Source organism: Penaeus vannamei, chromosome 42 (assembly GCF_042767895.1).
Source record: "Penaeus vannamei isolate JL-2024 chromosome 42, ASM4276789v1, whole genome shotgun sequence".
Taxonomy (NCBI): domain Eukaryota; kingdom Metazoa; phylum Arthropoda; class Malacostraca; order Decapoda; family Penaeidae; genus Penaeus; species Penaeus vannamei.
In genome coordinates, this window is record NC_091590.1 from 25340299 (window position 1) to 25352798 (window position 12500).

The following is a 12500-nucleotide window of genomic DNA, read 5'->3' on the forward strand; positions in this document are numbered from 1 at the left end:
GTTCGGTGGGGTGAGGGAAGGGGATAGGATGGGGGGGGGTTGTCAGCGGGGTTCTGTGGCCTGGGGAAAGAGGTCAGTGGGGGTTCAACAGGAGTGAAGAAGGGGTAGGTGGTTCTAGGGAAGCAGGTTCTCATTATCATTTTTTATGTATTTTTTCTTATTTTTCTATTCTTATTTTTTTGTACTTCATCCTGTATAATCAATAATTCATTCCCTTCTATGGCTCTCTCCATATGTGTATATCACGCCACATAATACCAACTGAATTACCTCTCTTTCTTGACAGCTTTATCAGCGTGTGGATTTCAGGCCACATGATGAATGACCCTCACTGACAGCTTCATCCATCAATGGATTTCTTCCTTTACATAATCAGCTGTTCTTCCTGACAGCTTTATCCATGCGTGTCTTTCACCCTTCATCACTGTCTCTCTCCGGTAGCTTTATTCGCGTGGCTTTTATACTTTATTATCTCTTCCTTACAGCTTTATTCACATGTGTCTTTCACCCTTCATCTGCATCTTTTCCTTACAGCTTTATTCACGTCTTTTCTCCTTCTTCTTATCTCTTCTTGACGGCCTCGCCGCTCTCTTGCAGGCGGTCCCCGTGGTGCTGGCCATGGACATCACAGACGCCGTGGCCGGGCAAATAGACCTGGACGAGGTGCTGGAGATCGGGCCCCTCCAGTTCGTGACGGACAAGGTGGTCCAGATCCTCCACGAAGGCTACAAGAAGGAGGTGGCCAACGAGCTGGCCCAGTTCGAGGCCGAGGGAGGAAAGGTGGCCGGAAGATCTGGAGGAAGAGAGGCCGTGGGAAGGACAGCGAACGACACGGCGCAGGAGGGTCACCGGAGGGCCAAGAGACAGGTCATCGACGTTCCTATACCTACCTTGCAAGGTCACGTTCCAGGTAGGTCTCGCTGTGCGTGTGGTCTGCTTGCCTCTCACGCTCACCAGAATCCCTTTGTGCGCGTCGGGTGTCATGTGTATCTCTCACGCTCACAAGGCCAGGGTCCCGTCCTTCTGTGTGTCCTGTGTATCATCCCCAGCGCTGACCAGGACCCATAGACCACGAGCAGCTGCTATGATGATAACATTCCTCATACGTTTCCCTTTTCGATTTGGATTCGTTCATCAATAAACTACTAATCATTTCACAATCCTTATGCATTGCAGGCCTCTTGAATGTTTATTTTCGACTAGTCATTTTTAGTCATTTTGATGTGAAGGTCAAATCTTCATATATTTAAGTTTCTCTTGTCCCAAAAGTCCTTCCACATAAATCCTTAAACAAAACCACAAACGGATCCCACAAACAACGTGGCCTTCCTGACGGAGCTCCAGCGACCCTTGCTAACGAAGCCCTTCCCGGCAAAGCCCTGTGGAGCTTAGAGACCTCTCATCTCTCTGCTTTTCCGTTATTCGCCATAAGCTTGTGATAGATAATGAATAAAATGATGAATAATAAATAGAATAATAAAAATGATACAATGATAAATGATAATAGATGTCATAAAAGGATGGGACTTGGAAGCCCTTAGCGCCCAGGCACCAAGGATCCCACAGTTCAAGTCCCGCGCGCGATCCCTTCCCTCCCCGACCCCCTTGACCTCCCCCCTCTCCCTCCGACCCCCTTGACTTCCCCCCTCTCCCCCCTCTCCCCCAGGGCGCGACGACCCCCCCTCGGACGCCTGCGAGAGGGACGAGGTGCTCCTCCCCGACGGCGACTGCCACGAGCTGCTCAAACAGGGCCCGTGCGAGGACGATGAGGTCGTGCTCATGGACCGCACCACCAGGCAGGTGAGGCCCCGGGGCTCTGCCATCAACATCGTCATCGTCATCGTCCTCATCATCATCATTATCAGCATAACCATCATCTTCATTGCCGTAATCATCGTCATCGTCATCATCATCGTCATCAACATCTACATCGTCATCATCATCGTCATCAACATCTACATCGTCATCATCATCGTCATCGTCATCGTCATCTTCATCACCCTCATTATCAACATAATCATCATCCCCATTATCCTCATCATCATCATTATCCTCATCATCATCATTATCATTTGCAGGTTATACGTTAGATTATTTCCTTATTATCGTTTAATTCCTTTATTTCCTCATTTATCCATGTCCTTATCAATTAATTCACTGCTTTACAAAGTCATCAGTTCATTCATCAACTCAGTCACTCAATATTTTTCCCTCATTTTTTGCTTGATTTTCTTAATTATATGTTAATTCAATTCTTCATTCATCTGTCCATTCCTTCATTTAGTAATATCTTGATTGATTGATTCATTCAACTGTTCACTCATTAATTCACTCATTAATTCACTTATCTTTTGGCTCATTAATTCACTCATTAATTCACTTATCTTTTGGTTCATCAATTTACTCATTAATTCACTTATCTTTTGGCTCATTAATTCACTCATTAATTCACTTATCTTTTGGTTCATCAATTTACTCATTAATTCACTTATCTTTTGGCTCATTAATTCACTCATTAATTCACTTATCTTTTGGCTCATTAATTCACTCATTAATTCATATATCTTTTCACTTATTAATTCACTTATCTTTTGGCTCATCAATTCACTCATTAATTCACTTATCTTTTGGCTCATTAATTCACTCATTAATTCACTTATCTTTTGGTTCATCAATTTACTCATTAATTCACTTATCTTTTGGCTCATTAATTCACTTATTAATTCACTTATCTTTTGGCTCATCAATTCACTCATTAATTCATATATCTTTTCACTCATTAATTCATATATCTTTTCACTTATTAATTCACTTATCTCTTCGCTCATTAATTCACATATCTTTTCACTCATTTATTCACTCATTAATTCACATATCTTTTCACTCATTCATTCACCCATTCATTCATTTAATATTCTATTCCATTCAGTTGTTTGTGTGTATTCATACGTTCACTCATCCATTTATATCTTATGAATTAATTCCTTCTATTATTTACTCATTGCTCTATTCACTCATTAATTAATTCATATATTCAATTATTTATTCATTCACTTATACAGTTATCTACTCTTTTATTTTATTAATTCATTTTTAATTCATCTTTTCCTTCACTTTTTACTCACGACTCATTCATCTCCTCAACGTATCTTTTATTCATTTCCACATTCATTTGTTCGTTTATTTACATGGCCTTTTACTCATGAATTTTTCACTAATTTATTAACTCATGTATTCAGTTATTTGTACACCAATTCATTCATTTAGTTATCAATTTCATTCATTAAGTTATTCACTCGTTTAATCACTCATTTGTCCACTCACCGAAACACTCATATTCACACTCATTCATTCATTCGTTTTACACTCATTTTCACACTCATCTGTACACTCATTTATTCATTCATACATTCATCTTCACACCCATGTTTTTTCTTATCTGTACACTCATGTTCACTATTTACTCACTTTCACTCTCTTGTATTCATTCATTCACTCATATTCACACTCATTTATTCACTCATCTGTACACTCATTTATTTCATCCTTTACATCTATTCCCTCATTTATTCCTTTACATTTATTCCCTCATTTATTCATTTACGTTTATTCCATCATTTATGCCTTTACGTTTATTCCATCATTTATTTTGTAACATTTTTTCCCTCATTTATTCCTTTGCATTTATTCCCTCATTTATTCGTTTGCATCTATTCCCTCATTTGTTCCTTTACATTTATTTCCTCATTTATTCCTTTGCATTTATTCCTCATTTATTCCTTTGCGTATATTCCCTCATTTCTCCCTTCGCATTTATTCCCTCCTTTACATCCATTCCCTCATTTCTTCCTTTGTACTTATTCCCTCATTTCTCTCTTCGCATTTATTCCCTCCTTTACATTCATTCCCTCATTTCCCCCTTCGCATTCATTCCCTCCTTTCTTCCTTTACATTAATTCCCTCATTTCTTCCTTTACATTCATTCCCTCCTTTCTTCCTTTACATTAATCCCCCCTTTCTTCCTTTACATTCATACCCTCATTTATTCTTTCGCATTTATTCCCTCATTTCTTCCTTTACATTTAATTCCCTCATTTATTCTTTCGCATTTATTCCCTCCTTTATTCCTTTACATTAATCCCCCCTTTCTCCCCCTTCCCCCGCTTGGCCAGGGCTTCTGCGGCGCGCGCCTGTGTGGCCCCGACCGCGTGTTCGTGTTCAGCGACCAGCAGTGCCACGACCCCAACGAGCCAGGGATCTGCCCACGTGAGTGAGGGGGAGGCGGGGGTGGGAGGAGGAGTGGGTGGGAGAGAGAGAGAGAGAGAGAGAGAGAGAGGTGGGGGGTGGAGGGAAGAGAGAGAGAGAGAGAGAGAGAGAGAGAGAGAGAGGAATGGAGGGAAGAGAGAGTGAGAGGGGGGTGGAGGGAAGAGAGAGGGGTGGATAGAGGGAAGAGAGAGAAAGAGAGAGAGAGAGAGAGAGAGAGAGAGAGAGAGAGAGAGAGAGAGAGAGAGAGAGAGAGGAATGGAGGGAAGAGAGAGAGAGAGGAATGGAGGGAAGAGAGAGAGAGAGAGGCGGGGATGGGAGGAGGAGTGGGTGGAAGAGAGAGAGAGAGGCGGGGATGAGAGGAGGAGTGGGTGGAAGAGAGAGAGAGAGAGAGAGAGGTGGGAATGGAGGGAAGAGAGAGAGAGAGAGGTGGATGGAAGGAGAGAGAGAGAAATGGAGGGAAGAGAGAGAGAGAGAGAGAGAGAGAGAGAGAGAGGAATGGAGGGAAGAGAGAGAGAGACAGAGAGAGAGAGAGGAATGGAAGGGAGAGAGAGAGAGAGAGAGAGAGAGGTGGATGGAGGGAAGAGAGAGAGAGGTGGATGGAGGGAGAGACAGAGGATGGGTGAAGGGAGAGAAATGAGTGGGTGGAAGAGAGAAATAGAGGATGGGTGAAGAGAGAAAGATGGAGGGAGAGAAGAGAGAGAGGATGGGTGAAGGGAGAAAGAGAAATGGATGGAGGGATAAAGATGGATGGATGGAAGGAAGAGAGAGAGGTGGATAGAGGGAGAAAGAGAAGGATGGAGGGAAGAGAGAGAGGTAGATGGAGGGAGAAAGAGAAGGATGGAGGGAAGAGAGAGAGGTGGATGGAAGGAGAAAGAGGTGAATTGAGGGAAGAGAGAGAGATATAGGGAAAAGAGATGGATGGAAGAAAAAAGGATATACCCACGTGAGTAGCTGAGGGAAATGGGTGAATGAACGTAGTAAAGAGAAGGATAAATGGGTTTAAGAGAGAGATTGATAAAGGGAAAGAGAAAGATTGATGAGTGAAGAAAAAAAGAGATTTATTAATAAAAAGACCATTAGATAGATGGATAAATGACAATAGTAAAAATGATGAAATATATCAGTAGATGAAAAAATAGATAGATTAATAAATGAGAGAAGACATTGATACATATATCTTTTTTAAATCAGATACACGAATAAATCTATAAAGTGAAAAAGTGAAATGATAATTAACATAATGAAGATAGATAATTATAAAGCAAAATAATGATAATAATGATAATATTGATTACAAAGATAACATTAATAATCCTAATACTGGTAATGATAAAAGTGATGCTGATGGTGAAATGATGATAATGACATATGGTTGTAATGATAGTAGTATTGATAATTGTAATAACTGTGATAAAGCTAATAATCATGATGATGATAATGCTAATGAAATGATAACAATAATGATAATGAAAATAAAGTTGGTAACATTCATAATAATGATAGTGACAATGATATTTTACTATTAATGATAATGATAATTATATTAAAAATAACGATGATAATGATAATAGTAACAGTAATAGTAATGATAACAATGATGATGATAATGATGATGATAATAATGACAATAATGATAGTAATAGATATGATAAGCTAATAACAATAATAATGATGATAAAAACATTCATAATAATGATAATGATAGTAGTTATATTTTATTACTAATACTAATGAGAATGATATTGATAGTAATGATGATAATGGTAATAATATTAGTGATGTTAATGATAATAATGATAATCATAATGATAATAGTAACAATGATAGTAATGATAACAGTGATAATAATAATAATAATAATAATAATAATAATAATAATAATAATAATAATAATAATAATAATGAAAATAAGAAGAAGAAGAATGATATTGAAAATAGTTATATCAGTAATAATAACGATAATAACAGTACTAACAAAAATGATAACGACAACAACAAAAGCAATTTAGATCACAATTAATGGATGACCCCCCCCCCCTTACTGCCTCGTTTCCTCTCCCTCTTTCACCTTTTCCTTACTCTCCCCTTCTTACCTCCTTCCCCTTCCTTTTTCTCCCACTTTCTTCCTCTTTTCTCCTTCTCCCTTTCCCTTCCCCTCCTCTTTCTTTCCCCCTTCTCCTTCCCTTCCTCCCTTCTCCTCCTTCCCTTCTTTCCTCTCCCTCCCCTTCCCCTTCCCCTCCTCCTTCACCCATCCCCCCTTCCCCCTCCCTTCCTCCTTTCCCCTCCCCCCTCCCTTCCTCCCCCTCCCTCTTCCCTCCCATCCCTCCTCTTCCCCTTCCTCGCTTCCCCATCCCTTCCCCCTCCCTTCCCCTTCCCTTCCTCCCCTCCCTCCTCTTCCCCTTCCCTTTCCCTTCCCCTTCCCTTCCCCTCCTCTTCCTCCCTCCCCCTTCTCCCCACAGCCGGCCGCCGCCTGTTCACCACCGGCTTCGGGACGCCCGTGTGCGGCTGCCCCGACGGCACCTACGAGGAGGACGACGACCTCGACGACGACGTGTGCGAGCCGGTCCTCTCGCGCCTCTCCGGATGCCCCCCCGGCGAGGTGCGTGCGAGGGGGGGGGGGGGTGGGGTGGTCAGGAGAATGAGGAGAATGGGGATAAGGAGGATAATTAGGATAATTAGGATAATGGGGATAATTAGGATAATGAGGATAATGATGATAATCAGGATAATGATATTGAGGATAATGATGATAATGAGGATAATGATAATTAGGATAATGAGGATGATTAGGATAATGATGATAATTAGGATAATGAAGATAATTAGGATAATGATATTAGGATAATGAGGATAATGATAATTAGGATAATGAGGATAAGGATGATAATTAGGATAAGGAGGATGATAAAGACAAAGTTGATAGCAATCGTAATAGTGATAATCATGATGATAATATTTTTTATGATAATGGAAACGATAATGAATAATAATGAAAACAAAATTGATAACAATCATGATATTGATGATGATGATAATATTTTTATGATAATGGAAATGATAATAAATGATAATAAAGTGAGAGTAACGCCAAGAACCCGCTGACCCAGCCGTCCCCTGCTCCCCTCCCCCCCCCAGGTGTTCTGGTTCACGAGCTTCCGGCGCCCTCCCGAGTGCGTGCCCGACCCCTGCAAGGGCCTCAACCTCAAGCGGGGACCCGAGGAGCTCCCCTTCGCGCCCTCGCTCCACGACGGAAAGTGCTACCAGATCGGATCGGTAAGGCGCCCTTTTGGCCTTCCGTCTGTGCTCTCTCTTCGGTTTTCTCTTTTTTTTGCTTGGTTCTCCCTTTCGTCTCCTTCTTACTTTTCCCTTTCGTCTCCATCTTGCTTCTCCCTTTCGTCTCCTTCTTGCTTCTCCCTTTCGTCTCCTTCTTACTTCTCCCTTTTGTCTCCTTCTTGCCTCTCCCTTTCGTCTCCTTCTTGCTTCTCCATTTCGTCTCCTTCTTGCTTCTCCCTTTCGTCTCCTTGCCTCTGCCTTTCGTCTCCTTCTTGTCTTTCCCTTTCGTCTCCTTCTTGCTTCTCCCTTTCGTCTCCTTCTTGCCTCCCCCCTTTGTCTCCTTCTTGTCTTTCCCTTTCGTCTCCTTGCTTCTCCCTTTCGTCTCCTTCCTCCTTCTCCCTTTCGTCTCCTTCTTGCTTCTCCCTTTCGTCTCCTTCTTGCTTCTCCCTTTCGTCTCCTTCTTGCCTCCCCCCTTTGTCTCCTTCTTGTCTTTCCCTTTCGTCTCCTTGCTTCTCCCTTTCGTCTCCATCTTGCTTCTCCCTTTCGTCTCCTTCTTGCCTCTCCCTTTCGTCTCCTTCTTGTCTTTCCCTTTCATCTCCTTCTTGCTTCGCCCTTTTGTCTCCTTGCCTCTCCCTTTCGTCCACGACGGAAAGTGCTACCAGATCGGATCGGTCAGGCGCCCTTTTGGCCTTCCGTCTGCTCTCTCTCTTCGGTTTTCTCTTTTTTTTTGCTTGGTTCTACCTTTCGTCTCCTTCTTGCTTCTCCCTTTCGTCTCCTTCCTCCTTCTCCCTTTCGTCTCCTTCTTGTCTTTCCCTTTCGTCTCCTTCTTGCTTCTCCCTTTCGTCTCCTTCTTGCTTCTCCCTTTCGTCTCCTTCTTGCCTCTGCCTTTCGTCTCCTTCTTGCTTCTCCCTTTCGTCTCCTTGCCTCTCCCTTTCGTCCACGACGGAAAGTGCTACCAGATCGGATCGGTAAGGCGCCCTTTAGGCCTTCTATTTCCTCTTCTTGCTTCCTTCTCCCTTTCGTCTCCTTTTTGCCTCTCCCTTTCGTCTCCTTGCTTCTCCCTTTCGTCTCCTTCTTGCTTCTCCCTTTCGTCTCCTTGCTTCTCCCTTTCGTCTCCTTGCCTCTCCCTTTCGTCTCCTTCTTGCTTCTCCATTTCGTCTCCTTCTTGCCTCCCCCTTTTGTCTCCTTGCTTCTCCCTTTCGTCTCCTTCTTGTTTCTCCCTTTCGTCTCCTTCTTGCTTCTCCATTTCGTCTCCTTCTTGCTTCTCCCTTTCGTCTCCTTGCTTCTCCCTTTCGTCTCCTTCTTGCCTCTGCCTTTCGTCTCCTTCTTGCTTCTCCCTTTCGTCTCCTTCTTGTCCTTCCCTTTCGTCTCCTTCTTGCCTCTCCCTTTCGTCTCCATGTTGCTTCTCCCTTTCGTCTCCTTCTTGTCCTTCCCTTTCGTCTCCTTCTTGCTTCTCCCTTTCGTCTCTTTCTTGCTTCTCCCTTTCGTCTCCTTGCTTCTCCCTTTCGTCTCCTTCTTGCTTCTCCCTTTCGTCTCCTTCTTGCCTCTCCCTTTCGTCTCCATCTTGCTTCTCCCTTTCGTCTCCTTCTTGCCTCTCCCTTTCGTCTCTTTCTTGCTTCTCCCTTTCGTCTCCTTGCTTCTCCCTTTCGTCTCCATCTTGCTTCTCCCTTTCGTCTCCTTCTTGCCTCTGCCTTTCGTCTCCTTCTTGCTTCTCCCTTTCGTCTCCATCTTGCTTCTCCCTTTCGTCTCCTTCTTGCTTCTCCCTTTCGTCTCCTTCTTGCCTCTCCCTTTCGTCTCCTTCTTGTCTTTCCCTTTCGTCTCCTTCTTGCTTCTCCCTTTCGTCTCCTTCTTGTCTTTCCTTTTCGTCTCCTTCTTGTTTCTCCCTTTCGTCTCCTTCTTGCTTCTCCCTTTCGTCTCCTTCTTGCCTCCCCCCTTTGTCTCCTTCTTGTCTTTCCCTTTCGTCTCCTTGCTTCTCCCTTTCGTCTCCTTCTTGCTTCTCCCTTTCGTCTCCATCTTGCTTCTCCCTTTCGTCTCCTTCTTGTCTTTCCCTTTCGTCTCCTTCTTGCTTCTCCCTTTCGTCTCCTTCTTGTCTTTCCCTTTCGTCTCCTTCTTGCTTCTCCCTTTCGTCTCCTTCTTGTCTTTCCCTTTCGTCTCCTTCTTGCTTCTCCCTTTCGTCTCCTTCTTGTCTTTCCCTTTCGTCTCCTTCTTGCTTCTCCCTTTCGTCTCCTTCTTGTCTCTGCCTTTCGTCTCCTTCTTGCTTCTCCCTTTCGTCTCCTTCTTGTCTTTCCCTTTCGTCTCCATCTTGCTTCTCCCTTTCGTCTCCATCTTGCTTCTCCCTTTCGTCTCCATCTTGCTTCTCCCTTTCGTCTCCTTCTTGTCTTTCCCTTTCGTCTCCTTCTTGCTTCTCCCTTTCGTCTCCTTCTTGTCTTTCCCTTTCGTCTCCTTCTTGCTTCTCCCTTTCGTCTCCTTCTTGTCTTTCCTTTTCGTCTCCTTCTTGCTTCTCCCTTTCGTCTCCTTCTTGCTTCTCCCTTTCGTCTCCTTCTTGCCTCCCCCCTTTGTCTCCTTCTTGTCTTTCCCTTTCGTCTCCTTGCTTCTCCCTTTCGTCTCCTTCTTGCTTCGCCCTTTCGTCTCCATCTTGCTGCTCCCTTTCGTCTCCTTCTTGTCTTTCCCTTTCGTCCCCTTCTTGCTTCTCCCTTTCGTCTCCTTCTTGTCTTTCCCTTTCGTCTCCTTCTTGCTTCTCCCTTTCGTCTCCTTCTTGTCTTTCCCTTTCGTCTCCTTCTTGCTTCTCCCTTTCGTCTCCTTCTTGTCTTTCCCTTTCGTCTCCTTCTTGCTTCTCCCTTTCGTCTCCTTCTTGCCTCTGCCTTTCGTCTCCTTCTTGCTTCTCCCTTTCGTCTCCTTCTTGTCTTTCCCTTTCGTCTCCATCTTGCTTCTCCCTTTCGTCTCCTTCTTGCTTCTCCCTTTCGTCTCCTTCTTGCTTCTCCCTTTCGTCTCCTTCTTGCTTCTCCCTTTCGTCTCCTTCTTGCCTCTGCCTTTCGTCTCCTTCTTGCTTCTCCCTTTCGTCTCCTTCCTCCTTCTCCCTTTCGTCTCTTTGCCTCTCCCTTTCGTCCACGACGGAAGTGCTACCAGACCGGCTCGGTAAATCGTCGTCTTTCTTGGTTCCTCTTGCTTCTTGTCATTCATTCTCACGGCTTATTCTTTCGCCTGCTCTCTTTTATCTCCTCTTTCTTGCTTCTTGCCCTTCTCCTGCTCCTTCATCCTTCCTCCGCCAGATCGGATCGGTGAGTTATTGCCTTCTTTGCTGATTCCCTTTCTGCCTTTGCTTCTTTTCTGACTCAGTCTTTCTCTTCTACTTCCTCTTCCCTGCTTCTTCCGCTTCTTCTTCGTCCTTTTTGCGGCTCCTTCCTTTCCTTCCCTCCTTCCCTCCCCTCTCTCCCTATCCTGCCCTCTCTTCTCCTTCCCTCCTTTCATCTCTTCCTCTCCTTCCCTATCTTCTTTCTCTCTCCTCTCTCCCTCTCTACCTCTCCTTCCCTCTCCTCTTCCCTTCTCTTCCTCTCCTGCCTTCCCTAACCCCACTCACACCCTTCCCTAACCCCCCCCCCCCTCCCCCGCAGCGGCCGCCCTTCTGCCAGAGCGACGAGCTGTACTCGCTGTCGTTCGAGCTCCTGCGCGGCGTGTGCGCGACGCTGGACGAGGCCGGCTACAACGTGCTCGACTCGGACGCGCTCGACTTCCTGGCCGGCGTCTACGGGGCTCCGCTGCCCCGCGAGGCGCCCTCCAAGGACTCCAAGGACCCGCGCGCCAAGCCCTCGTCCTCCGCCCGCCGCCGCCCCTCGTCCTCGTCCTCGTCGTCGTCGTCGTCGTCCTCCCGCAAGGGCGTGAAGGCCAAGATCACGCCCGCGGGCACGACGCTGCTGCCGCGGCCCGCCATCGGCTCCTCCGTCATGAAGGCGGCGGCCAACGTGAGCTTCCCGCCGCCCTTCATCATGGGCCAGTCGGTCGTGGGCAACCACCACGAGGACGCCGACGACGACGCCCACGAGGACGCCCACGCCATGGTCGCGCTTCTGCCCACGCACATGAACGCCTTTTCGCCGCCGCTCATCGCCGTCAACGGCTCCGTCTCCGTGCTCGGCTTCCTCAGCAAGTGAGTCCCGCGCCTCCGGGGGGCCTCCGCGCCTGGGCACTGTGCATTTACACACACACACACATATATATATATATATGTGTGTGTGTGTCTGTGTGTGTGTGTGTGTGTGTGTGTGTGTGTGTGTATGTGTGTGTGTGTGTGTGTGTGTGTGTGTGTGTGTGTGTGTGTGTGTGTGTGTGTGCTGTATAGACATGATATATAGATAGATAGACCCAGATATGCCTCATAACCTTAAGCATCTCAGACCCCACCATCTCCCTCGGGAGGGAAAGCGAAGAGCGACTCTATTCTCACCTCCCCCCCTCCCCCCCAACAGCCTGGTCCCGGGCGCGCCCTTCCTGCACCACCGCGGGCGCCGTTCCCCGCAGCCGTTCGCCTCCCCCGGGAACGTGTTCGAGCCCGGCCTGTCCGCGTGCCGCGCCGGCGCCAGGCGCGACGGCAACGCCAAGTGTCGCGACACGTGAGTTGGCGCCGAGTCATGGCAGCTCAAATGTTGATACTCTGCCTCCAATTTCGTACGTGCGTGTTTATATATATATATATATATATATATATATATATATATATATATATATATACATATATACATATATGACACATAATCCTAACCTAACTCCTCACCCCTGCAGAGTCCTTCCCGGCCGGTACCCCCCCTCCCGCCCCCGCAGGACCGCCCCCCCTGTGCCCGCCCAGCCCTCCTGCCCGCCCGTAAGTGGTCGTCGGTTTGTTACGAAAGAGGCCCTTAGTGCGGTTGCTAAGGAGTGATAGCAAGGACAATGTTCTTCGTAGAATTGCATTGTCTCTCTTTCTCCAT

General features: G+C 46.0%; 1 protein-coding gene across 1 annotated transcript in view; it reads left to right on the forward strand.

Moving 5' to 3' along the window:
• The window catches only part of LOC113824980 (uncharacterized), a 27848-nt gene that overhangs the window by 14141 nt on the left and 1207 nt on the right, over positions 1 to 12500 (forward strand). Inside the window, exons 4-11 of the mRNA XM_070118475.1 lie at positions 598 to 910; positions 1667 to 1800; positions 4173 to 4266; positions 6726 to 6865; positions 7402 to 7539; positions 11151 to 11683; positions 12003 to 12146; positions 12316 to 12394. Coding sequence (XP_069974576.1) covers positions 598 to 910; positions 1667 to 1800; positions 4173 to 4266; positions 6726 to 6865; positions 7402 to 7539; positions 11151 to 11683; positions 12003 to 12146; positions 12316 to 12394 — 1575 coding nt within the window. The remainder of the gene's footprint in view (positions 1 to 597; positions 911 to 1666; positions 1801 to 4172; positions 4267 to 6725; positions 6866 to 7401; positions 7540 to 11150; positions 11684 to 12002; positions 12147 to 12315; positions 12395 to 12500) is intronic.